This window comes from Amia ocellicauda, chromosome 12 (assembly GCF_036373705.1).
Source record: "Amia ocellicauda isolate fAmiCal2 chromosome 12, fAmiCal2.hap1, whole genome shotgun sequence".
Classification (NCBI taxonomy): domain Eukaryota; kingdom Metazoa; phylum Chordata; class Actinopteri; order Amiiformes; family Amiidae; genus Amia; species Amia ocellicauda.
The window spans coordinates 11,990,053-12,016,594 of record NC_089861.1 but is presented as its reverse complement, the minus strand read 5'-3'; the positions used below and the strand labels follow the sequence as shown (position 1 = coordinate 12,016,594).

The following is a 26,542-nucleotide window of genomic DNA, read 5'->3' as shown; positions in this document are numbered from 1 at the left end:
TCTCAGGTGTGATTCACACAAATTTGTATCAAGTTCTTGTTGGAACAAAAGGACCTTGGCTTTCTTTCCGTTAGCAGGGCTCTCAAGACTTAGAATAACACAGCTGCGCACACATTTGCAAAACTGATCTCATCCAAGTACTCGACCCTATAGTTCAATAGAAGTTTATTGTTATTTATGTTTTCCTTTCCTGATTTTGCCATTTTGAGTGAGTGTCTTGCAGTTGAACAAAATAATGGTCAAAGTTAAATTGTACATGAGTGCCACCTAGTGTTTTTTTTGTTTTTTTTACTTGGTGTAAGCAGCCACAAACCTAATCTTTGCAAAAAGTCCATATAGTGGTATACGTCTCCAGTGCTCACAACCTTTCAATATTAGTGCAGCCATACAAAAGCAGGGGCATTTAATGTCCAAGGGTTATTGAATATAAAATGTAAAAACATAAATATCAATTCATTATTTTGAATCTAAATACATTAATTAAAAACAGAATTATACCACACTGTGAAAACTCTTAAAATATTTTATTGACCTTTTGCATTTGCACCTTGTCTTCCTCAGCTAAGAACACCTGGAGCATTGTGAAGACCAATGGTGCTCTGGTGCAGGGGGGCTATGGCCACAGTAGCGTCTATGACCCCAAGACCAAAGCCATTTACATCCACGGAGGCTACAAGGCTTTTAGCGCAAACAAGTATGGCCTGGCCGACGACCTGTACAAGTACGAAGTGGGAACCAGGATGTGGTGAGTAAGCCAGGCTCTCATCAACCTCGGGAATTGGTTATGGTCTGTCTGTAAGAAGAGGGCTAGGGTTCTTTCCTGCTTAGATCTAAATTTAATCAAAGTTTTTTCCAGTGTATGCTCGGAGGGGCTGTAGAAAGCAGCAGCAGGTGAGGTAAGACCACTGCGTTTCAGCCCGTCTCTCCTGCAGCTCAGGCAGCAGGTGTCTCTGTGACCTTGGAGGATGCAGACGTGCCCAGTTTTCAATTTGACTTTTCACCAAACGGACAACGCTGCCGGCATCCTGCATTCAAGCCAACTATTGCAAGACTTCTATGACGGCGCAGTGTTTTTGGGCTGGCTTCCAAAGGGCATGCCGAAGTGATTAAAACAGAAACAAAGACGTGCTGAATCACCCATTTCCCCCCCCCACACCAATCCTCTCTGCAGCCTGGGAGGAATTATTGACGTGCGATATTGTCATCTGTGCTCCCAGTGGCTTCTCCTGCCCAGCTGTCCTCCTCAGATTTTGCTGAGCTATTGAGCACTGTTATGTCCAGTTATGTCATGGGAACTGAGGTTAAGATTTCTGCCAGTCCCAGTTGCATCACATCCTGACTGGTGTCATAGATGGGCTTTAGGGGTTCTGGGACTGCATTGTGGAATGCAGCGGATGGCTTTGACAGTGTGCTTGCGGGGGATGCCTGCTTGTGGTCCTGTAGTGCCCTTTAATCAGATTGCCATATTTTCCAAACCTACAACATATTGTGGAGGAAAAAACCTCTTGCTGGCAGGTCAGCTTCAAACAAAGAAATGCAGCTAGAGGTATGTGTGTGCGCGCACGCGTGTGTGTGTGTGTGTGTTGATCTCGGGGGAATTGGGGAAATTCAATTTACTTCTGATTAACCTCATGACACTTCCTATTTCACGGATTCACAGTCACAGTCAGTTACTAATATACAAGTAATCGTTTGATTTCGGAGGCCATGAAGTTATGATGCCATGTTTTGGTCAGTGAGTGCTCACCTCTACAGTGGCTGACCTGCTTCTCCAGTCCTTGTCACCCCATTAACAAAATCACTGTGCGCTGGCCTGCCTCTTCAACAGTCGTATTCATCATAAGTGCAGTCATTTGAATACTTTGTAAAGAGAGCTGTTATTTCTTCCAATAATAACGCCTCTCCATTGAAGCAGGCAGAGGTAGTTATGAGCCATTTGTTGCTAGATTACATTTGTAATAAAGACCTTGTGATCTGCTCTGCAATAATGTGGCCTGAGGGGACAACTAATACTAGCTGAACATTGGTTGCTATGAGACGGTACAAATTACACCTAGTGTAGGCCATTGAAGTTCATTATATGGCCAAAAGTGTCCCTCGGAGGCCCAAAGAGCAGGCCCTCAGCTCAAGGTGTTTGCATATATTTCATTTATTTTTGTGATTAAAAATATGATAGATTTATTACCAGGCTATTGTGACTTACAGTTGCCACAAAATGTACCCTTCACAAAACATATTCCAATAATATTCCTAGTTCAAGTAATTTAAAACTAAAATCAAGTGCAAAATAGAATGCAAGATTGTGTTAAGGGGCACTTACAGTGAGGTGATTTTGTGCAAGATTTAAAGGGGTACTTCAGTATTTTGGCATTTTTTAATTCTGTGCTTCCAGGTTGAAGGAATTTCAATTTATCATTTTGTTAGTTTAGCACAATTGCTGGAAGCAAATGCTTGCAAATCACTGACTCTCAAAAGCCAGCTAATAGATCCATTTAAATCAAAGCTATGTGAATATCACATTTGCACATTTAAGTATTCTCTACAAGTCTATACAGTATCAAAAGTATTTTGATGAGTATGTAAAAAAAATATATATATATTTTGGATCTGTCTTGCCGAACTACGCATTTCATCAGCTGTAATGAGGTCTGTGCAAGGATATGCTCACTGTGTGCGAATGAAAACACAGAGCGCTCAGGCAGGACCAAAAAGTGGAAACTTCTAATTTCTTACCTATGCTGGGAAATTAAGACATTTATTGAACTTTTTATTTACTATTTATAGTAAATATTTGTATTGACTACAAATGACAAATGGCCAAACTTTTGAGTATTTAAAATATCTATTAGCCAGCTTTTGAGAGTCAGCGATTTGCGACCATTTGCTTCCAGCAATTGTGCTAAACTAGCGAAATGAAAAATTCAAATTCCTTTGAACTGGACACACAGAATTATAAAGGTTCCCATGGATTTGTATGACTCTGGGTGAGTAAGAAATCAGGCTAAAATGCCGAAATACTGAAGTAGTGTTGCACGGTATACCGGTACTGAAAGGTACTGCGGTACTACAGTTTTTAAAACGGTGCTATACCAGCATTTATGAAAATTTGATCTTGCCTAACAGGCATCTGTCGAACAGTGCAGCTCTGAAAAGTTGCTGCGGGATGCGAGCTGTGGCTGTGAGACAAAATACTATGCAGAGATCAAGAGTGACATGTGAAGCTGAATCACAACTACTGCTGCCCTTAGTTAGCAGAGGTGAAACTAATCTTATCATTAGCTGTGAACATTGTCAACACCACAGACACATCATTTAGATCAACACTTCGGCAATGTCAGTGCTTTATTATATATTTAAATTAATTAGTTTAACAAATATAATGTATATCTATAATAATACATCTATGATGCACAATGAAACTGTACATTTAAAGATCGGCAATTACATTTTTTTTATAATATTAAAATAATAAAATATTTATTCATCCAATCACATGGATTTCTGCAGTGTTTGTTAAGAAAGGCGTTCTTTGATGCGATGCGTGTGACGTCAGCAGAGCGCAGCCACGAGCAGCTGGCGCAGAAAGCTGTGGGACGCGCGAACATGAGCAGTGTGAAGTAGACACACAGACTCTTGTCTTGTTCAGCCACTCGTTTTGTTCTTTTGTTTAGAGATTAGAGATAGCAATGGCACTACCAAGTTTGAAATAAATCACAATAATGGCATTTGACAGTTTCCCCCTTTTTAGGAAAAGTATTGAAAAGTATAGAGTATCGAAATTCATGACTTGGTACCGGTACCAAAATGTTGATTTCGTGACAACACTATACCCAAGTAGTACCGAAGCAGTCATTCCCTCAGTTAAGAAGCATTGGTTTTAATGTTTTAGGATCACAGTTATTATATGTGCCAAACATCACAGAGTTACTGAACTGGTCTGTAGTTTTTTTTAATTGGGGAAAACTGCTATAGACTGTCATTTTCATTGTTTTTCCCTTTGTTTCCACGGTTAATACATTTCAATGACCGATGCCTGTAATGACTGACTGTGAAGCCATGGCACATATGGGGCTTTTCTGTTTCGTCTAGGTGTCTGTGTAGCAGCTCATTTACAGGCTGATGTATCTTCAGGAACATCAGGTGTAGTTCTGTTGACTCATGATTTGTAATTTTTAAATGGAAAATCACTCTCTTGTACAGGCACTGCTAACCTGTTTATTGTTGTTGTTTGTTCGTCGTTAAGGCCTAGTCAGAGAGCTGTAGTTGTGAGTCATTAATTCTTCCCCAGTTCCGGGGACTTCAGGACTTATCAGCATTGCCACTCTGCCCCCGAGCAGAGAAACGACCAGCTGCAATTGTGTGGCCCTGCTTTGGTTAAACAGCTGCTCAGTGTAAACAGTCTCATCAGATACAGAGGGGTTTATTCAGTGTGTTGCTATTAATCAACAGCAGACAGGCAGGGCAGATGCGGTGCCAGATGTGCTTCTCTATGTCTCTCCGTCCTCTGCTATCTGGGGCTTCTGGGAATTGCACCTTTCGCAGATGGGCACTGTCCTCATGAAAACCAAGATGAGAATATCAGCAAACGGAAGATAATCCCCAGGCTGGCACTCACATTTTGGCCATCTGTAATTATGCAGAAAGCAACTTGATAGTCTGCCCATTGTAAGCAATTTAATACATTTACATATGGTATGCTCTATTGATTACCTGCGGGTAATTATTTCTGTGATTTTTTTTTGTTGTTGTTGTAGACAACGCTCCACTGTTTGAGTAGTGTTATACTGATGCAATTGTCTATTCCAATGCTAGAATCCTTAATGCTTGTGACAAGGTTAATTTAGTGACTGGGGCAATGGTTCTCCATTCTGGCCCTCAAGAGCCATGGCTGTGTGTAACTATGAACCCATATTTACCCCATCATGAGTTGTTTCAATGTATTAATTAAGAGTGCAGGTATACAATGATCAGCCATAACATTATGACCACTGACAGGTGAAGTGAATAACACTGATAATCTCATTATCATGGCACCTGTCAGTGGGTGGGATATATTAGGCAGCAAGTGAACATTTTGTCCTCAAAGTTGATGTGTTAGAAGCAGGAAAAATGGGCAAGCGTAAGGATCTGAGCGACTTTGACAAGGGCCAAATTGTGATGGCTAGACGACTGGGTCAGAGCATCTCCAAAACTGCAGCTCTTGTGGGGTGTTCCCGGTCTGTAGAGGTCAGTACCTATCAAAAGTGGTTCAAGGAAGGAAAAGCTGTGAACCGGCGACACGGTCATGGGCGGCCAAGGCTCACTGATGCACGTGGGGAGCGAAGGCTGGCCCGTGTGGTCCGATCCAACAGACGAGCTACTGTAGCTCAAATTGCTGAAAAAGTGAATGCTGGTTCTGATAGAAAGGTGTCAGAACACACAGTGCATCGCAGTTTGTTGCGTATGGGGCTGCGTAGCCCCATGCTGACCCCTGTCCACTGCCGAAAGCGCCTACAATGCGCACGTGAGCATCAGAACTGGACCACGGAGCAATGGAGGAAGGTGGCCTGGTCTGATGAATCACGAGTTCAAGGTGTTGACTTGGCTTCCAAATTCCCCAGATCTCAATCCAATCGAGCATCTGTGGGATGTGCTGGACAAACAAGTCCGATCCATGGAGGCCCCACCTCGCAACTTCCAGGACTTAAAGGATCTGCTGCTAATGTCTTGGTGCCAGATACCACAGCACACCTTCAGAGGTCTAGTGGAGTCCATGCCTCGACGGGTCAGGGCTGTTGTGGTGGCGAAAGGGGGACCTACACAATATTAGGCAGGTGGTCATAATGTTATGGCTGATCGGTGTATAAAGGAAAATGAGAAGACCAGGATCTTGAGTTTCACATATAACTTCTTGGACACCTTTTGCAAGGTAACTTTATAAAAGGAGTAAACTGATCTGTAGTAATCATCTACTAATCATCAGGAAACTCTCAAGAGCTGCTTTTATTTTCTCCTACGTGGGAAACGTGGTTAGCTACAGCAAGTTGATGTGCTCAGTTTCTGTTGGATTTATTTCCTCTGCCGCAATGTTTTACTTAATCAAGTTTTCCTCTTCCTTGACAGCTTTTCAGCAGATAAGTAGTAATCTGCAGTACCCACCTTTTTCTGTGAAATAAGTGTTGAATGAATGAATTGCCATTCCTTTTAAAAAAAATAGTGTGCGTTTCTACCTTTTGCAATATATGACAACTCAGGTTGTGGCGGCATCTCTGAATAAATATTCTGGTTCCTCTTCCTACTCCTGACACTTACGGAAAATCTGAAACCTGTCTTAAAACATTTTACATGTCTGTCTAGGCCACATAGCCTGTTAACATGTATGCCAAGAACATACATTGCTTGATATAATTGGCGCTGCATGTGTGGTACCTGTCGTCACATATAAATGAACAAATGAGAGACTACCTTACACACCATAAATGTCTTTACCTGAAAAAGAAAAAAAAAATCCCCAATTTTTCTGTGTTCGCATGCTATTTAAAGCACTTACATCAAGTGCATTGATCTCTCCTTTATGAGGTTGATGTTGCTGTCATGAGTGCAGCGATGTGAATTTTTAAGAAGCTCTTTTCTCCCGGTTGTGCATTAAGAGGAGTGACAGGAAGGAGCTGTACACGCCTGGCTGAGCAGCCGAGCAGAGACTGTGAGAAGCTCTACTCTCTGGGCCACGCATGGCTACCAGTGCACTGGCAATGCTCTTCTGTCACTTTGAAGATCAGATCCATCTGTATTCATAAAGATAGCGAGCCCTTGTAATCTAAACCCGAAACACCTGCTTCATAATCCTTTGAGTATCTTCTAACCGGTCAACAGCAAAGTGTTAGGTCATGCTCTGATGTGTTTGATTGGATTGCATATTCATTCAAGCATTAGAACCCAAGTGTGGCCCTCTGGGCTCAACTGCCTGTTGTTGTTGTCTCTCCAGGACCATCCTGAAGGACAGTGGCTTTTTCCGGTACCTGCACACAGCCATCATCGTGAGCGGCACCATGCTGGTGTTCGGGGGGAACACCCACAACGACACGTCCATGAGCCACGGGGCCAAGTGCTTCTCCTCCGATTTCATGGCCTACGACCTGGGTGAGTCTGTCCAGCGCGCTGCACGACTCCCGGGCATTACTTGGTCTTCAAAAGACCCACGAGAGAACATCACAGCTAAGAAAAGTAGCTCTAATGTATAGCCTGGTTTCCTGATCTAAAAACTGGAACCCCAGTCATTTCAGTCACTTAACAACAGAGGGAGCTGATTCGTTCAGTGTACGGCAGGAGCTGGAGAATTTTTTCTCTGAAAGGTCTGGCCCCTGATTTACAGGGTGAATCTACACACTAAACCTCATAAGTGTGGATTTCCAGAACTTGACACTCCATTCTACAGACCTCACAGTTCTGTTTTTCTAGTTTCTTCCACATTCCTCAGAGCCTGGTTGCTTCTGAGAGAGAAATAATGGTTGTGCACTGTTGTCCAGCCTAATTCACATTTTCAAAAGACTTGGGTAGTATAGGTGTGCTACTGCAGCAGGATAAAACAGATGCCACTAACTGATTGGACTGGAGAAAAACAAAAGTGTAAATGTAATGTTTTTCTGTGGGCTATAGATAGACAATTCTTGTGGAGACTGGCAGTTTCAGATGGCTGAGCTCAGGAGGGAGAGGGGAGAGAAATGCACGGGATTTGGCTGATTTGTTCAGTTCAGAGGGCTCTCCTCTCTCTTCAGTTCTCACTCAGGCTTGGATTGCAGTGTTTGGCTGTAAACTGTTTATAATCTGAATTAGAGGGAAAGCTGGGAAAGAAACAAACTGTTAAATGAGTCTAAAGGTGAGATGTGACTTTTTCTTCAATGGCAACAGCAGCTAAAAAAACAACGAAGGGTTCTCCAGTCTAACCAGTGTTAGCCTCTCATTGCCCTTCATGTTAAGATATTTGAGGGGGGGACAAAGACAATGGAGGGGCATCAAATTATATCTTCAGGGCTATAAACTGTTAATATGCAGATTTCTGTTCTTTCAGATCAGCTGTATTTTTAAACCTGCAAACTGGATAGGAAAAAAAAAACTAGTTTATACCCATAGTTATTTCCTTTTCTTGTGCAGGACACAATATGCTTTGATTATGACGAAATGTGATCTGCACTTTAACAATTTTAATCTCATAATATTTGAGTGTCCCCATGCACAACTTGTCATCAAATTAAACTAGTCTTGAAACGATGGGAAAGCATTTCCACTCCTGTTGATGGCTGAACAATAAATCCATCTTTATACAGGTATAATAAATAATAGAATTTGTTTTCACTATAAAACCTTTCAATGGCCTGCAGTTAAAAATAAAATGCAACAGGTCGAGGGCATTCATTTTGTTATAAGGTAACTCTCTCTGCAGGAACCTTTAGAATGGCCTAGATCAGCAATGGAGGCAATGAAGCCAAGACGCACTGTAGCCCCCATGGAGCCGAGTCTGAGAGTTATTTACTTTGTTTGTTGGTTCATTTGTTCCTTCTTTCCCCCCATTGATTTTATTCATCCATTTATTGACTTCCTACCAAGAATAGAAATATTAAAATAACTGTTGAGATGCAATAACTTCATTCCTTGTCTTGCTGTGGTGTCTGGCGTGTCTGGCCTCTCCATGTGTAGCATGTCTGTGCACAGTACGGGGCTGTCAGAGGTGTTGAGCCCCAGAGCAGACAGGCTCTCGTCCGACCTGCCAATGACAAAGAATCACCTCAATTAAAGTCTCATTGCTCATCTCCCTTGGTTAATCACTGTGAAAGGGAAGACTAATTGAATGTGTAAAACACCAATTAATGACTGTCAGTGTGATTAGATCCACCAACAGTGATTTTTATTTCTTTGCTTTCCTTCAAGCTTCTTCTTTCGAAGGGGATTCAGAAGAATAGGCCACCTACCTTTCACCATTTAGAAATTGCTTATTTTGGAATTTTATTTCTAATATATAATTTTTCAAAACTTTAGATTGGTCCATTTAGGACCATTTAGGATTTATAGTCTATATAGTTTCCAACCCACCCTGTATTTTTCAGCTGTTAAGAAGATGATGATTTCAATGTATTACACATGACATATTTTGTTGTGAAAAACAAAACAAACCCACCACCACTAAACGGGTCACCTGTCACAGTTCATTTTTCTCTACATCAAACTTGCAATGTAAAGTTTTAATACAAGACAAACTGTCTAAGAGTTACGGTTTCAACAGAAGTTGATAATTAGCCATAGAATGCTCCCTTATTGCCCACCATCTGTTAGGGGTGTGAAAAGCAATAGTTTAAAAATGGCAAAGCAGTTCACTCTTATTCTGTGGGCTCTGCAATAAAACTGATTAAATTGTTCTCTAATTACTCTGAATATGTGAGCTGGCTGGGGGGCTAATTGGCAGTCCGTAATAGTTTCAGCTCAATTAAGCAGGAGGATTACAGTGTAATTAATTCTCTGACATTGCAATGACCTGACAGGAGCCAGACTGGATGCCCTTGCTTGTAGTTGCCAGCAGAGGGCAGTGCTTGCACATAGATCAGGAGTCTCCCCTAACTGGAATAAAAGCAACATTTAAACTAAACAGTGCTGTGCAAAAGTTTTAGGCAGGTGTGAAAAAATGCTGTAATGTAAGAATGCTTTAAAAAATGACCACCTTCAAAACAGCAACAGTCAGGGATTTTGTAGGCATATAGTAAGGTGTATGTTTAAACAATTATACCAAACAGGTGCTAATGATCAACAATTCAATATTGAAACACAATCAATTAATGAAACAAACAGCTGTGTAGGAGGAATAAAACTGGGTGAGGAACAGCCAAACTCAGCTAACAAGGTGAGGTTGCTGAAGACAGTTTACTGTCAAAAGTCATACACCATGGCAAGACTGAGCACAGTAACAAGACACAAGGTAGTTCTACTGCATCAGCATGGTCTCTCCCAGGCAGACATTTCAAGGCAGACAGGGGTTTCCAGATGTGCTGTCCAAGCTATTTTGAAGAAGCACAAAGAAACGGGCAACGTTGAGGACCGTAGACGCAGTGGTCGGCCAAGGAAACTTACTGTAGCAGATGAAAGACACATCATGCTTACTTCCCTTCGCAATCGGAAGATGTCCAGCAGTGCCATCAGCTCAGAATTGGCAGAAAACAGTGGGACCCTGGTACACCCATCTACTGTCCGGAGAAGTCTGGTCAGAAGTGGCCTTCATGGAAGACTTGCGGCCAAAAAGCCATACCTCCAACGTGGCTACAAGGCCAAGCGACTCAACTATGCATGAAAACACAGGAACTGAGTTGCAGAAAAATGGCAGCAGGTTCTCTGGACTGATGAGTGAAAATGTGAAGTATTTGGCTGTAGCAGAAGGCAGTTTGTTCACTGAAGGGCTAGAGAGCAGTACATGAATGAGTGTCTGCAGGCAACAGTGAAGCATGGTGGAGGTTCCTTGTTCTCCAAGATGTTTGAGCCAACCTACCTGCCGAGTTCCTTCAAAAACTGTGTTCAAGTGTACCTAGAAGAATTTATGCTGTTTTGAAGGCAACAAATATGGATTTGATTTAGATTTTTCTTCTGTTCACTCACTTTGCATTTAATTAATTAATAAGTATAATCTATTAACATGTCTATTTTTGAAAGCATTCTTACTTTACAGCATTTTTTCACACCAGCCTAAAACGTTTGCACAGTACTGTATATTGACTCAGTTGTTAATAATGTGGAGAAAGTTATGAAGATCCATAATCTTAACCCTAGTCCACAGGAGGTTTCTTGAGTCTTGGCAACAGAACATTAAAGAGGTTGATTGCGAGCTGATTAGCTCTAAGCTGCATCCTTCAGGAACTGCATGTGTTGTACAGGAGCCCAATCAATGGGTTAGTGGTACTTTCAGAATTTCACCACTGCTGCGATTATTCTTTGCTTGTTTTTCCTGACTGCAGTTGCAGTCTCCATTAAGTTGCACAATGAGTGATGGTTTGACAGGACAGAGGAGTTTGAAAGTCAAAATGAATACTGATCTCATTCTTGTGCTGTAGACACACCAGGGAGATGTTGAGGTAGCCTTTTTTGTAATTCAAATGTTTGATTTTGTACTGTAGTACTAAAAACCATTGGAAATGTTGTGTTTTTCTTAAGATAAAAAAATGGGATTACACTCCTGAAAGGCAGTAGGAGGAGAGAGAGAATACACAGAAATTAGTTTTAAACAAATCTATCCATAAAACTGGTAGTTGTAAAAAGTCCTCGGGGCGTACATGATGAGAAATCAAAAGGATAAACAGATTGTAGATCAGAGGTTGTACGACTGACTCCTTCCAGTTACAAAGCCTCTTTACACACCTGCGGAAATTGGACGAGTGAATCCTCTTCTGGAATAACAGAGATGAGATTTTTTTACAGACGACGCTGCGAGAAGGCTGTGTGCTGCAGGGATTCTAGGATTTGTGAGGCTGATCTGTTTAAACTTCTTTCTATTCCCCCTCTCTCTCTATGAAATCAATTTGAGATGTTTTTGCCTAAATGTCTTTTCCCTGGTGAGTGAGTGAGTTTTTTTTTTTTTGGTTTCTAGCAAGTATTTTGATAAAGTAGGGATCCTTTTAGTTTTCAGGTTATGACTTTTTTTGTTTTTTTTCCACACACCGCTGGCTGAATGCCGAGTACTTGTCGTTTAAGTGGAGAGCACTACACTGCAATGTGAAATGCAGGAGAAGAAATTACATGTGACAGACGAGACGAGAAGGGGTGACAGCTGCACTCTTTGATGCATTTAGGGAAGTTTCTAATGCGAAAGAGATGTCTCCAATATCCCGATAATGAACCGTGAATGAAATTAGACACTGGGTGTGTATTACAAATATAAATAAGCCCTTCTCCTCTCATCCTACCTGTGTTGGACCTAATGTTTTGCTTCCCCAGGGATCACTCGAGTGGTTTGATATGGTTAGGTTAGGTTTCAGGGGCAGTGACATGTTTTTGTGTTGTGACAGACCGGTTTCAACTAAGCATTTGTGAACCCTTTTCTTATATATAGCTCTGGAAAAAAATAAGAGACCACTGCAGATTTTTCTTAAATCAGCATCTCTACATGTATGGTAGCCATTCCATTCCATTCATATTTTTATTTGGAATTTGGGAGAAATGTTGTCAGTAGTTTATATCATTTTACCCAAACACGTACCTATACATGGTAAAACCAGAGAAACTGATACTTCTGCAGTAGTCTCTTAATTTTTTCCAGAGCTGTTTAACCACAGTAAGAAAATCAAAACGATCCTTTTCCTTTTCTTCTTCTTTGCCCAGCCTGCGACGAGTGGTCAGTCTTGCCTCGCCCAGACCTGCACCATGACGTCAATCGCTTCGGACACTCTGCCGTGTACAGCAACAGGTAGAGCCGGACTCCATAGTGATGATTGGCTAAGCTGTCCTCGTTCACCCATTATCGCCATGTGTTTGTGGTATTATCTTGGGGAAGGCACATTCAGCTATAGGGAGGAAAAGTGAAAAATGTGGCAAACAATGGGGAAGTATTGTAAACCAAGCTCCAAACCACAGCCAGGCGAAGCCCATGCACGGCAGGACAATGAACGAGAAAACCCATTAGAATAGGACAAAACCACATATTTCATAGTGCTCTCTCAAGGTGTGACTTTAGAGGATGTTTGAGATTGATCCTGGGTTTTCTTTTCTTCTCATAGCTTATTTAATCTACTTTTCTTCCATTGTATTGGAAAGAAGTTGCATGTTAGTTTTGGGGATTTGTGTGCGTACAACTGCACTCGTGATGTCTCACTGTCTCTCCGTCTCTCCCTCTCCTCAGTACCATGTACGTGTTTGGGGGCTTCAACAGCCTCCTGCTGAGCGATGTGCTGATGTTCACTCCCGCCAGCTGCTCGGCTTTCTCCAGCCGCCCATCTTGCACATCGGCCGGCCCAGGGATCCGCTGCATGTGGGACCTCGATCTACAGGCCTGCTTGCCCTGGGAGGCACCTAGTCCCCAGGCAGAGCGCCTCATCCTCTCACCCTGCCCTCCCAAAGCATGTAGGTGTCATCCGCACCCCCCTACATACTTTTCCCCAGCATTGGGACCCTTCAGCTGGAGGCCCCACATGCTTATGGTGAAATAGCTTTGTTGATTTCATGGCACAGTAGTTGGGATCAAGGAAAATTAAAATAAACAAGTCCTCCTGGATGAAAACTTTGTTTGCTGATAATGGGTCATATGTTATTTGTATTTTATTATTTTTGTGGTTTTTGTGGCTCATTGTGGTAGGCCCAGTCCCCCTTCAATAGCACACAATGGCTGATACAGAGAGCAAGGGTGAGATCTTTTAACATTTAAGACTGCTGCCTTGCTGATCCAAGTATTGAATCTGATGCAATCAAGATAGTCAGCTGCCAGGACAGTTTTAGAAAACATGAAATACAATTTGATAGATTGTCACTAAATTCCTGCCCCAAATTGGGTTCAGCTCGATCTTATTGTACATCACTGCTGAGGAATGTTCACGTTTCTTTTAGATTGATTCATCAATCATACTGTAAGGATTCATATTCATACGTAACAACAAACCTGGATACACAAAGAAATAGTTTTTACATTTGCCCTATTTCCAATAAACAAATGTTCCTTACGAATCCTAAACTCATTTAATTTTTGTACACTTAAAAAAAGATTGGAACCGGTTGCATTTGGCTCCTTCAAGAAGCTTGATTGGCTCAAGTAGCTATGGGCAAACCAGTCAAGTGGGTGTGCCGAATAGCTTTCTGTTATTTCTGGCCTTTTGTATATTCTTAAAATCCCTGTAATTTTGAACTTAAAAGTAAAAACATACAACTGCTGTTTGTGCTTAAAGAGAGCCCCCTCCTTGTGCTTAAACTTAAGTCCATCACTTGAATCCAGTGCTGAAGCTTAGTGGTGATTTGAGGGCCAATGATCTGTGTCAAGATGTGTTTTGTCTTCTCTTAACAAACACATGAATACTGAGACTTGACTCTGTCTTACCCAGATGCTGACAATGAGAAGTGTGACCAGTACACAGACTGCTACAGCTGCACTGCCAATACCAATGGCTGCCAGTGGTGCCCAGACCAATGCATCTCCATGAGCAGCAACTGCACGGCTGCTTTGGTGAGTGAAGATCATGTCACACGAACAAGGTTTTACAAACCGATCAGTGCCCCCTCCCACATGGCCGCCGATCCCGTTTCGGACAAAGGTCAGGTGATGGATGTGTTGAAAGTTCCAGGTTTTGCTGATATCTTTGGGGAAACATTGTCGATACTGAGGCAGAAGGAAGTAGTTTACGAGGGAGTGTCGTGTTAACCAAAAGCATATCTCGCTGAGACAGGAGGAAGTAGGAGAGGGAGCTACGCGGCTGTGTTGCAATATTGACCTCACGTCGTTTTAGCACACGGATTGTTTTTCTGAAAACCTCCTGCGTCGGGTGCAGCACTGAGGCTGAGTACTTCTGAAGGCTGCAGCCCCTGAGTACAGCTGAGTGAGTGTCTGGAGACTGGCAGCCCAGTGCTATTCTGTTCCTCTGTGTGCTCAGTTGAACTCTGTACTTCGTCCTTGAGGGCTGGCTATAGACCCTCCACTGTCATTTGTCATCATTTCTTATTTTGTGCTCTAACTCATGCTTTCAGATGGCGCTTTATTATAAATTAAACCATACATATTAATTTTGTCTGTCCTGCCAGGAGTGTAATATAAAGGACACTAAGCTTTTTCTTCATTATGCATTTTTATATACATTTATTGAAATAAGTCTGTATACAATTGCCATCTTTCCCTAAAAAAAAAATGAAGGCAAAGAAAAGCATTGTACGATGAAATAACCACGTCTGTGGATGGTGCTTCCCTCCCAAGAGCAACCTCACCTGAGCAACTTCTGTGTGCGCTTCCGACGGGTACATTCGCAGTAAGACTACAAAGTGGTTTCTTATCATTGGGGTTTGTGCAGAAATGCACAGAGCTCATTTCCAAATGACCTTCTTGTTTCTCCCAGAGGCCAGCTGAGACGTTATGATAGTCCTTTTTGTTTTTCATGGAACAATAAACACCTTTTTTTTTTTTTCTGAGGCGCACTGCATTGTGTGGCCAATCCAGCCATAACTTTGCCCTCCTTCAACAACACTCGAGATTCGCTGAAAAGGTCGGGGAGATGCATGACTTGCAAAGTTTATTCCCTAATAAGTAAAATTTCAAAATGACATTTTCTTTCATGTTCATAAAATCACAAACCCTGTGATGTTCCATCCCGTCATAACAAATGTTCTTCAAATCAAGAGGAGATCTTTCATTCCCTTTCTGCTTTTAGTGTAACACAGAAACACAGCATTCTGAAATTGTCTACATGCCTTCCATTACTAAAATATTAAGAGGCAAGATTTCCTATTCAATATGCACATATATTAACACTATTTAACAAATGTTTATAGCAGGGACTTATGAAAGATTGTTACCAAGAATATTTTTTTACTTGGTTGTATTTTTATTTGTATTTGTCTGTTCCTATCAATCATATATCATTTTGCTATAAATGTCACTCATATGACACAAGGTGGATTGTATTTTATTTTAAATAGCTTTGTGTCCTCAAAGGTGAGCAAAGCCTGTATTTAAGTTATTCCTTTGGTTGCAAGGTTTTGACGCAGCATGAATATGAGCTCCTGCACAGACACTGATTTTGTTCCCTTGTGTCTCTCTCCGTCCAGGGCCCAATTGCGGAGTATGAGAACTGCCCCAAGGACAATCCTGAGTATGTTTGCAACAAGAAAACCAGCTGTAAGAGCTGTGCCATGGACCACAACTGCCAGTGGGAGCCCCGCAACCAGGAGTGCATTGCTCTTCCCGGTAATCTCCGTTCTATTCTTTTTTTTCCCTCAAACTTGTGAACTTTCTTGATGTCACCTCTATTGAAAAGTCATACTTATAATATGTTTATGTATTGATATTGTGTTCTAAATATATTACAAATATGCCACACAAAACAATGATTCCGCTTTGCAAATGGTGTTTTCTAGGAGTGCTATAGAAAGACACTGACTGAAGAAATTGACTCATAAACTTTAAAGATCAAGCTGTAAGATGTTGTACTAACTGGCATTGCTGGGAGAAACAGGAGAAAACTATTTCACCTGGCAAAGTGGAGTAGAATCCTATACAGGGTCCCTCTGGTCAGGGGAATGAGTCTCTCTTAATCAACACAAACTCTTGCAGCACTTTTTCAGTTGCAGCTGTCATTCATCCCAGTGTCTTTCCATACACCTCCCAGAAAACACCATTTGAATTGTCGAATAATTGTTTAATGCTGTGCTAACTGTTTCTACAAAGACTTCAATGAATTTACAAGCGTGTCCTCTTGACATATTCCAAGTGGCAGACCAACACAAAGGGTCATTTATGTTGCAAATTTGTTTAGGGAGGATTTTGTTCCTAACTTCTTCCTAATTAACCCATTACAGTTAGAGATATTTTAATATCTACTTGATGTTTTGGCTTCTTGTAGAAAATATCTGTGGTGAGAGCTGGCACTTGGTTGGCAACTCCTGCCTGAGGTTCACCACAGCTAAGGACAGCTATGACAATGCCAAGCTGGCCTGCAGGAACCACAACGCGGTGCTGGCCTCCCTCACCACACAGAAGAAGGTGGAGTTTGTGCTGAAGGAGCTGCAGATCATGCACGTTCTGGTAAGAGCTGGGCTGCTGCAGTAGTGTCTCATTGGCATCTGTATACTTTCCTTCCAGTTTATGCAATAGTAACTAAATGGAACAAAGCCATGTGTTACCCGATGTACGTCTTTTATCTACATTTTCATTAGTAAATTCCTAGAAGACTTAACCACACATGTGATTGATTAATTTCAGGAACAATCGCTTGTGTTACTTCTGCAAAACAGTACATCTAATTAATAGACGGTATCCCATTGTTAAGATCTGAGGGGGCATAATTACGATGCATAAAATGAAAGGAAACTAAGCTGCAGACTCGTTCCTCTATTGTGTTTCCTAAGTTTGCTGCCCACCGTTTCTTTTGTTTCCTGCTGATTCATGCTGGAGTGTCTGAGAGCGAGGCCTGAACAGGTTCTCAGTGACACAGGGAGTAGGCCAGAGGAACAGACATCTCTGAGAGGGTTTGGGTCCTGTCTCATTGAATCTCTAATGGACTTTGCAGCCTTACTTAGGGCTTCTGGTGTCCAGATTTCTCTCACTGTGCTGTTTTTTTTTCTCCTCCTCTTAATATATGAAGAGCCTGAGGGAAGAAAGCACAGAGTCCCTTGTACTGCTACTAGAAAATATTGTCTCGCTGTCTGTGCTAATTAAATGCCACCCAGCATGTGTTTTGTGTCATACTGCAAGTGACTCATTATTGTGTTTGTTAATGCTCAAGAAGGAACCCTTAACAATGGTGCCTGTGCTGAACACTCAGTGCAGTTATTATAATTAATAGTGCTGATTTCATATAGAAATACCCAATTGAACTCAGGTTTTCTATAGATTGCGTCTCAGTGGCAATTTGTCTATGGAAAAGTGTACTTCAGTTGTAATGATTTCAGAAATTAAAAATGCCCATTCACTTTGAAATATACAAACAAAAACTTCAAATAAATCTCAGCAAATTGTAAACATTTCCTCACTTTGGTCGGTCTGTCTGTCTGTCTACATTTGTGAGAAAAAAATGATACAATAAGCTGTCGTCAGAATAGAACCAGCAATTCCAGAATTTTCTGACAGGAACATTGCCCATAGATCTGATGATTGAAGGTATTGATGAAACGTGTTATCCCGATGTTACACTCCAGCCCTGCCAGCTCCACAACAGTTATTGTTTGACATCCCTCACCAAGAGAGACAGACAGCTATAGACCAGACTTAATTAAACTGGAACCACCCCAGGCTGTTTGACAGTCATCCCAATTACAGTGTAACACTACCATTGATATCGATAGCAAACTGGAACACAACTGTTATGCTGTGCATAATGAAACAGATTTGTCTTTCTGTTAGTTCGCACTGCAGAACGCTGTGAGAAGTTTAACAGTACAAAAGAAATACTTGAATACTTTTTTTATAAACCCTATACGCTGTTTTTTTTGTTATTCTGATTGAAGGGTTCAGAAAACTGTAACGAACAGATAAAGCTGTAACAATTTTGACATGCTGACCTATATTTAAAAACAAAAAGTTGGTAGAACTGTGTCTGTGGGGGGTTGGGGTTGGGTTTGGCTCATGTGTGTAAAAACTATAGCTGGCCAAATCCTAATCATACAATTGACAGGGATTTTAAGAGTGACGCTTTTGAATACACCATTGAAATGTGTGGCTCATTTGGGAGTGAAGCAATAAAAAAATATCAAAACAAGCTGGGGTTGGCAGCTTTGTGGAGCTAGTGATTGCCCAGATGGGTCTATTGCCCTAGCAGCTGACAGGTTTTCAGGTGGAATAAAAATCTGTCAGCATTTCTCACCCTGAGTAGGAACCGGCGCCACTCAGAAGAGTTAAAGGAAGACCTGTGGTTGTTTGCATTATCCGGATATTTCATGGTGTTAATGTGCTGTCTGCGATTCCTTTTCAAGATTATATAACATTTTCATTAAAAGCCTTCTGACATGACTTGCCGATCAGATTGACACGCAGTTCTTTGTGAATGTTGGGTGTACAGTTTTCACTAACGAAGCACTGCGCACTTGAAACACTGGTTTACTCCCCTAGAGTGTTTCTGTTCATTAAGCTTCAGGATTTCTTTGCAAACTTCAATAAAAATAAATGTCAACTTGCAAGGCAGATGATATTATACACAGAAAATGTATTTTAAATGGCAAGTAACTGGTTTTGCCATACAGTACTGGTGTTTAGCTGTGTTTCCTTGAACATTTCTGAGTAACATGTGAACCAATACTTTCAAATTTTGGAACTGTAAAGCAAAACTACTTGTAATTTAGTAATTAATTCTCTTGTAAGATTGCACTTATACAACATTTTATAATACTGCTTGCCTTGCGTTACTAGTACTCGTGTAGTTTATTTTGATTTCCCCTATGCTCCCTTCCCTTTGGCCCTTGACTGTGACTCAACATCTTCTCTGCACTCGGCTTTTAGAATCCAGGATGTAAGACCTCATTTATTGTATACACTTGTGTAAATTGGAATTTGTAAAATGTATTATGCCTTGAATTGCACTGTATTATTGCACTTTGTATTGCTCTTATATTTTGTAAGTCATCCTGGACAAGGGCATCTGCTAAGAAATAAATAATAGTATATATGTTCATGCAACTCTCAAGGAGTGTTGACACGTCCAAAAATATATTGGAGAGAGATATACAATGAAACTGACCTCCTTCCCTCGTGTTTCTTTACAGTACAAGGCTACTGTGACGCCCTGGGTGGGGTTACGCAAGATCAACATCTCATACTGGTGCTGGGAGGACATGTCTCCCTTCACCAACACCTTCCTGCAGTGGCTACCCGGGGAGCCCAGTGACGCCGGCTTCTGTGGCTACCTGGCGGACCCCTCACCCAGTGGCTTGAAGGCGGCCACCTGTGTCAACTCCGTCAACGGCAGCCTGTGCGAGCGCCCAGGTAAGAGCGCCTCCCTTTGACCCTGTCACCCACTGCCGTGTCCAGAAATCCCGCTCATGGATTGTCATACAATCTAAAATTGGTGAAAAGTCCAATCACACAGTAGACTGGTGTTGAATAATGAAGAAATCCCCTGGGTGATGGAGGCCGCAGAAAACAAGGTTGTTTTAAATGCTGTTAAAGCTGTTTTAAGATTATTGCATTGAATATAAAATTGTACTATATGTGTACGAGATGTGCGTTCGATGGACTGGGTCTTTCTTTTGTCTGCCAGCCAACCACAGTGCCAAGCAGTGCCGCACACCCTGTGCCCTCCGCCCCACCTGTACAGAGTGCACCAGCGGCAGCTCTGAGTGCATGTGGTGCAGCAACATGAAGCAGTGCGTCGACTCCAACGCCTACGTGGCCTCCTTCCCCTTTGGCCAGTGCATGGAGTGGTACACCATGAACCTCTGCCCACGTAAGGCTCAAATGACACCGTGTCACAGTGACGTGCGTACCAGACCTCAACCCGTGGGGCAGTTCGCTACTGTTTTCTGAAGTGAGATACTGAAATCTTCTGGCCTCTGTGGAACATTAATTTTGTGCTTGTGAAACAGGGTTGTTAAATGTTTATGGTATATATGAACTGCAAGGACAATGTGTGCTCGAAAAATCGTGCCATTGAGTTCTGTGCTTTTAACCCTCTACAATGGCTTGAACCTATCTGACTTATTATGTTTGCATGACACGCTTTTCAGCTCCCAGAATACCATTTTTGAGCCACCTCCAATCAATTGTAATAGGCTGTCATTACATTCGGGTACAGGCAGTGCCTTCAGGAATTATTGTGTACGCTGGTGCTTAAAGGTAATTCTGTGTTTGATTGGACTATTTGATACCTTTCTGTCTGGGAAGTGAAATAAGATATTTCCCATTGGATAATTCTGACTGCCTAGCTGACAGGTTTTGTAAATACCCGAATAGTGTGTCGAAACCTGTTGCATGAGCACAAAACGGTTTCATCTCAAGGACGGCAGGTGAAGTGGATTCTCATTCTGCCTTCTCTGCTAATGAACTTAATATGTATTCAATTGGCCAGTTTTTTCCTGGTGTTAAGAGACTTAAGAATTCCAGCATATTAAGCAATATCTATTAAACTAAATGGAATTTAACATTGGGTCAGTCTAAGAGTGCCAATACTTTTGCCTGCATCCGTCTCTCAGTCGGGGCATGATGGACCCTTATTCTACAACTAGCTGTTCTGTTGCCCTCAGTGTATAAACGGTCTCTCTGCTGTTTGATTGCAGCTGAGAACTGTTCGGGATACCGCACGTGTGGCCAGTGTCTGGACCAGCCGGGCTGTGGATGGTGCACAGACCCCAGTAACACAGGGAGGGGGCAGTGCATTGAGGGGTCCTACCGAGGGCCCTTCCACGCCTCCACCACTGTCTCCTACCAGGAACCTGCCGTCAATCTCACCATGTGCCCCGCAGAGAACAAGTACAACTGGTCCTTCATTCACTGCCCTGGTAATGGCCTGCTTCCTTATCCTTATAAGTTTAGACCCCTATCTATTAATGTATCCCAATGGTTGTTTTGCACACAATGTTGATATCTCCACTTCATGCACTGTTTGGCACACGTTCAGTTCCAAGATGTTTGTAATCTTATGTCCCCTTTGAATATAATTCTCAGAAACTGGTTGGGCAAAATCATAAAGTCATAGTGTCCAACTGCATAAAACTACTTCATTTCCCCTTAGCGTTACCATTGTTTTAAGGGTTTTGCCCAAAGGAGAACATAACATGTTGAAGTCTTTATGCCAGTTAAGGTAAAAGCTGCTGTGTTCTTGATGTTATTCAATACTTAAGGGGGTTTATGCCCTGTTGTTAAATTGTTCTTCTGCCTTCGCACATTGTGATTCTCATGTCCCTTGATGTTCCCCCTATGTAAAATAGTCCCAGGGGTTTTGGATAAATTACAATGGGAGGCAAAAACAAATAGGATTACCGTTGCTGTTCTTTATTTAAAAAAATACCCAATACCCTCTAGATATGTTTTCATACACCTGGAGCAAATGGCAGAAACGCTTCTGTGAGACTCTTGACAAATAAACGGGTGCGGCCATATTTCTTTTCGGCTCAAAGTGAACCAGTCGGCCACTGATTTATGGTCGTTGCTCGTAGACAATAACTAATAAATCTTTTAGCGTGTGGCCAAACCTCAGTAGCATTCACCTGGTGTTTTGTATATCCGTCTCGTTCGCTAAGAAACCCTGGCATTTACTCTGCTCAGACACACACATGCCACACAGAGCTGTGATTTATTGCAGGTGTTATTTAAGCACTTGAGAAACCATCCCCGCTTGTTTGCCACAGGCACCTGGGTATTGAAGTAATAACCCTGTTTTTCGTTTTGTTGCTTTTTTTCTTTCCTTTTGGTTTGTTTTGTTTACGGAAAAGCCAAACTTTCACAGCCGATACCCCGCGAGTTTTGGAATTACTTTTCAGATCTTCACATTTTGCTCTGATTTTCTAATTTGGCTTTCAAATCGCTCTCTCTCTGTCTCTCTGTATGTGGGCAGCCTGCCAGTGCAACGGGCACAGTAAGTGCCTCAACGAGAGCGTGTGCGAGAAATGTGAGGACCTCACCACTGGCAAGCACTGCGAGACCTGCATCTCTGGTTACTATGGAGACCCCACCAATGGGGGCACCTGCCAGCGTGAGTGACGGGTCAATTAATCAGTTCTGTAACAACCTGTATGCGGATAGTGCAGTAGCTGGCCCAATGACATGGCCGAAGGTCCTTTCTAGACTACAATGCCAACTGTAGATCTGAATTCTAAAAGGAGTCACAGATATTATTTGATTTTGTTGTTGTTGTAGTAGGTCATTTAGAAGAGACATTTCTCCCACCTGATTTGTGTTTTTTTTTTTTTTCTTTCTAAAATTAACATGCAACAAACTACATGACTGCAAAACATAATTTAGCCTTGTGTTACAGTGGACAATATTCATTTATACAATAGCCTTCTATGACTGAGACTTAGTTGTTGCATAAATCAGAGAGTTACACAGAACATGTTAGAAAACCGATCTGAGCAGTAAACTTGAAAGAAACTGAGAATTACATATAGGTGTGTTGCACAAGAATGGGAGACAGAAGATAGTATACAGACAAACAAGTAGTAGTAGCATTTTTGTTGCTTATCCATATATTCATTTTAATTAGGCAAACATGACAGTACTGTTGCATGAAATGGAGTCCCATACACTGGAAGTAGACTTTCAACAAATGGCAGGGGCAAGCTGTCAGTACAGGTGCAGATTTGATTGGAACGTATCTGTCCTTACTGATCTTTTACTATAAAATATACAGACACTGACTTCTGACCCGTATGTCCATGAACAGCAGGCACTGCCGCACGTACAGGACTCAGCCTGGCACCCTTATTGTTGGATAATGTAAGATGGCATGCCAAAATAAAAGCAGGTGACGGCAGAAAACAAGCTCTGAACTGTCTGTCTGTGCGCTGTCTCTGTGTTGATTGATCCTTTGTATGTGATTTCAGCCTGCAAGTGCAATGGCCACGCCAGCATGTGCAATCCCCACAATGGGAAGTGTTTCTGCACAACCAAGGGCATCAAGGGAGACCGCTGTCACCTGTGAGTACACTGGCCTCCCTTGCATTTTTTCCTTGATTGTCCTTTATTTTTTTTGCCCCCCCCCATCCTCACTCTGTCTCCCTCCTTCTACTCCAGCTCTTCCGCCCGCTTTGCTCTCAATCTCCTCTGTATCTCTCTCTGTCACCTGCAGTGTAGTTGTTTGCAGTGTTTCGAGATTATCCCCCCACTGTGTAGCACACTGTGTCCTTTCTGACCCTCAGCAGCCCTGCCATGGGTGTCTGTGACTTTCATAAAGCTGGTGTTTCTCCAGAATCCCTCCTCTACCTGTTGACTGCAGAACAGCCATCCATAATGCAGTGTTAACTTGTGTAATTTGCGTTCTCGGATCTTTTATTAGAAAACTGCTTTTGTTTTCCCAAAGTCATGTAAACCTGCTCAAACAAACTTTTTCCATTTCCCCCTATCTCGCCTGAAAGTCTTTACTTTGCTGTGCACACATTGTGATTTCTGAAGGATCTGGCACTGTAGAATCTCACTGAAACGCTTGCTTTCCGCTTCTTTTTGAGGTGCGTTTAGCGTGTGTTCTCTGACCGTCTCTTTCAGTCGTTCTGACGGCGCGCTGGCAGTCTAATTAGCTGCCTCATGACTTTTTTTTTTGTTTTTGTCCTCAGGTGTGAGGTAGAGAACCGTTACCAAGGCAACCCCCTTAAAGGCACCTGCTACTGTGAGTATATGCCGCATTAAAAACACATACTGGCATTTAAAAGGAAAAACAATCCTGTTAAAGTTAGGTGTAAAGCAAAGATTTCGAACGGCTGTTTTATGTGTGGAAAACAAATATTTGAGAATGGGGAAACATAAGGTGGTCAGGAATTTGAACTAAACCTTGAGAACTTTCAATCTTTACCAAAGCCAATTAAACCCACAATGGAAAGTATTACCAATGCACCAGCAATTCAAGTGAGCCTATTTTGGGCAGGTTGAAGAGTCGTAATGCTGGATTTGCTTTAGCAGTTCCAGTTCAGCCAGGGTATTATTGCTGTTATGTCAGGGAGGGAAAGGAAATTCTTGTCCTGTTTAAAATAAATTCTGAGCGACCTATTTATTTTCAATAGTTTCTTCAAAGGAATAATTTTTTGGGGCTAGAGTTACTTAGGCATATTATGGTTGAATCCCATTACAAAGACTATACACTAAATCTGTGATGGCAAACAATACTTGATACCCTGGTTTTATTTTTATTTACAAAGGACATATTCAAGAAGAATTCAAATGAAAATTTGGACAGACAGCTTGGGTATTTCTCTAGAGTGTTCCTGCTGCTGTTCAGAACATTTCTCACACACATGCTCAACACACTTGTGGTTAAAGGATTTTCTGACTTTTAATAACGATGGCATCAAAGAGAATTAGAAAGAGAATTTCCTTGTCTTCTGACCCCAGTGAAGGAAGGCAAGAGTGTTTTTCTTTTAAAAATGTACGACCGTGAACCTCACATTCTTATAGTTCTGCTAGATTGTTATACAAAAATTGTTGAGTAGTAATTTTCCGTAAGTAATTGTTGAGTGTTTTTCTTTGTTCATTATATTTTGTATTTCAGCATTTGTATTTGTATTTATTTTATTGCTACAGATATTGTGTAGTATAACCAAACAAATATGGGTTATATATATTTGATGGCATAACAATACAAAATATGCAGTTATCAGAAGAGTGGAAGATATCTACAGGAACCTTCACCCAAAGTGGATAAAACACGATGAATCAGATACAAAAACAATCCGATTCCACCAAGACAGTGACCAGATCAAGATTTGTAAAGGAGTCTATCAAGGATACACAATCTCTCCAAAACACTTCAAGGCAACTCTTGAAGTGTTCCTCAGAGCTTCTTTGAACAGCTTACGATTTGCAGATGACATATTAAACACCTGAAGACCTGCAGCTTCAATTTCAAGAACTCTCAGATCCAAGAAAATTTGACATAAAATGAACCTGAGTAAAACCAAAGTCATGTTTAACAGCTGTGTTAAATCACATCAAGTACATCAATGGATACTCGAAGAAGTCTAAAGTTATGTCTACCTTGGACACTAAATCAGCGCAGTTGGAGATATGGAAGAAATTCAAGAATAAAAATGGGATGGAGTGCATTTGGAAGAAAAGGCTGTAATCTGCTGAAAGGAAATCTACCTATTTGTCTGAGGAGAAAAGTATTTGATCAATACACACTATGCTTGGAATAACAAGAAGAAATAGAAAAATAAATGAATGCATCCAAGAAAAAATACAAAGTATGTGACATTATTGAAAGAGTGAACATTTTAAAATGGCAGTGGGCTGAACACATAGCAAAAAGAACAGATCAACGATGGACAAAGGAAGGTATCGAATGGATCCAAGTAGATTAAAAAAACACCTTGAAGACGACCACATAGAAGATGGGAAGATGAAATCATACACTTTGCAGGCATGACATGGAAAAGAGTAGCTGTAGATTGAAGCAAGTGGAAACATCTTGGAGCCTATCTATAAAATCATTTTTCACAAAGGAAGGGACACATCGGCTAAATCTGCTTAAAAAAACAAACAAAAAAAACCCATTATTTAGCTATGTACTTTACAGTACCATCAGCACGATTGATCCTGTGGTACATTTCTTGACCAAAAGATGTCACCATTGATCCTGATGTTTTCAGCCTCAAAACAACCACTTCAGAACACACAGGAAAAAACTGTTTTAAAATGGTTTTTGTGTACATTTTATTTCAGTGTTTACACATTTGTTTGGCCAGGGAGCACCAATTATTGGCCAAGTGTGTCAAAATATCAGTATAGCTGCGTGAAACCCTGGAGTTGCAGTGATCTTCATAGATATAGACTGATAAAACCAAGAAACCAAGAAAGTTATCTGGCTGATGCCTGCAGTGAAGACCACATTTAAAAACCCATTTGCTTTATAAACTCACAAACTTTCTTGTTTATGTCTATATAATGATGTATGCTTATCTATACTGTGCACACAGATCACAGCCTTTTGAAATTTGCATAATTTAAGTAGACTCCCTGTGGATATATACTAACATTGAGCAGTGACAGAACGCAACAATACAACAATCCCTGGGGGAGCTGTTTGTGCGTCTCATGAGTGTCAGTTTACTTTCTAACACTGTCTCTTGTTAGGAATTAAACTTTCCACCCTTTGAATCATAATTACATTCACAGCTTAATCTAGTGTTCCTTTTGTCATGCTATCGATCAAACCATACATTTAGCAAGAGGAGAAAAAAAAAAACATAATTTTGTAATTGGGAAGGG

General features: G+C 41.4%; 1 protein-coding gene across 2 annotated transcripts in view; it reads left to right on the top strand.

Moving 5' to 3' along the window:
- atrn (attractin) overlaps positions 1 to 26,542 on the top strand; it is a 196,434-nt gene that overhangs the window by 83,298 nt on the left and 86,594 nt on the right. For both annotated transcript variants that reach the window (XM_066718346.1, XM_066718348.1), the window contains exons 9-21: positions 562 to 745; positions 6,965 to 7,119; positions 12,331 to 12,415; positions 12,848 to 13,068; positions 14,037 to 14,158; positions 15,748 to 15,886; positions 16,542 to 16,723; positions 19,396 to 19,615; positions 19,890 to 20,075; positions 20,905 to 21,126; positions 22,182 to 22,319; positions 23,170 to 23,263; positions 23,896 to 23,948. In XM_066718346.1, coding sequence (XP_066574443.1) covers positions 562 to 745; positions 6,965 to 7,119; positions 12,331 to 12,415; positions 12,848 to 13,068; positions 14,037 to 14,158; positions 15,748 to 15,886; positions 16,542 to 16,723; positions 19,396 to 19,615; positions 19,890 to 20,075; positions 20,905 to 21,126; positions 22,182 to 22,319; positions 23,170 to 23,263; positions 23,896 to 23,948 — 2,001 coding nt within the window. The remainder of the gene's footprint in view (positions 1 to 561; positions 746 to 6,964; positions 7,120 to 12,330; positions 12,416 to 12,847; positions 13,069 to 14,036; positions 14,159 to 15,747; positions 15,887 to 16,541; positions 16,724 to 19,395; positions 19,616 to 19,889; positions 20,076 to 20,904; positions 21,127 to 22,181; positions 22,320 to 23,169; positions 23,264 to 23,895; positions 23,949 to 26,542) is intronic.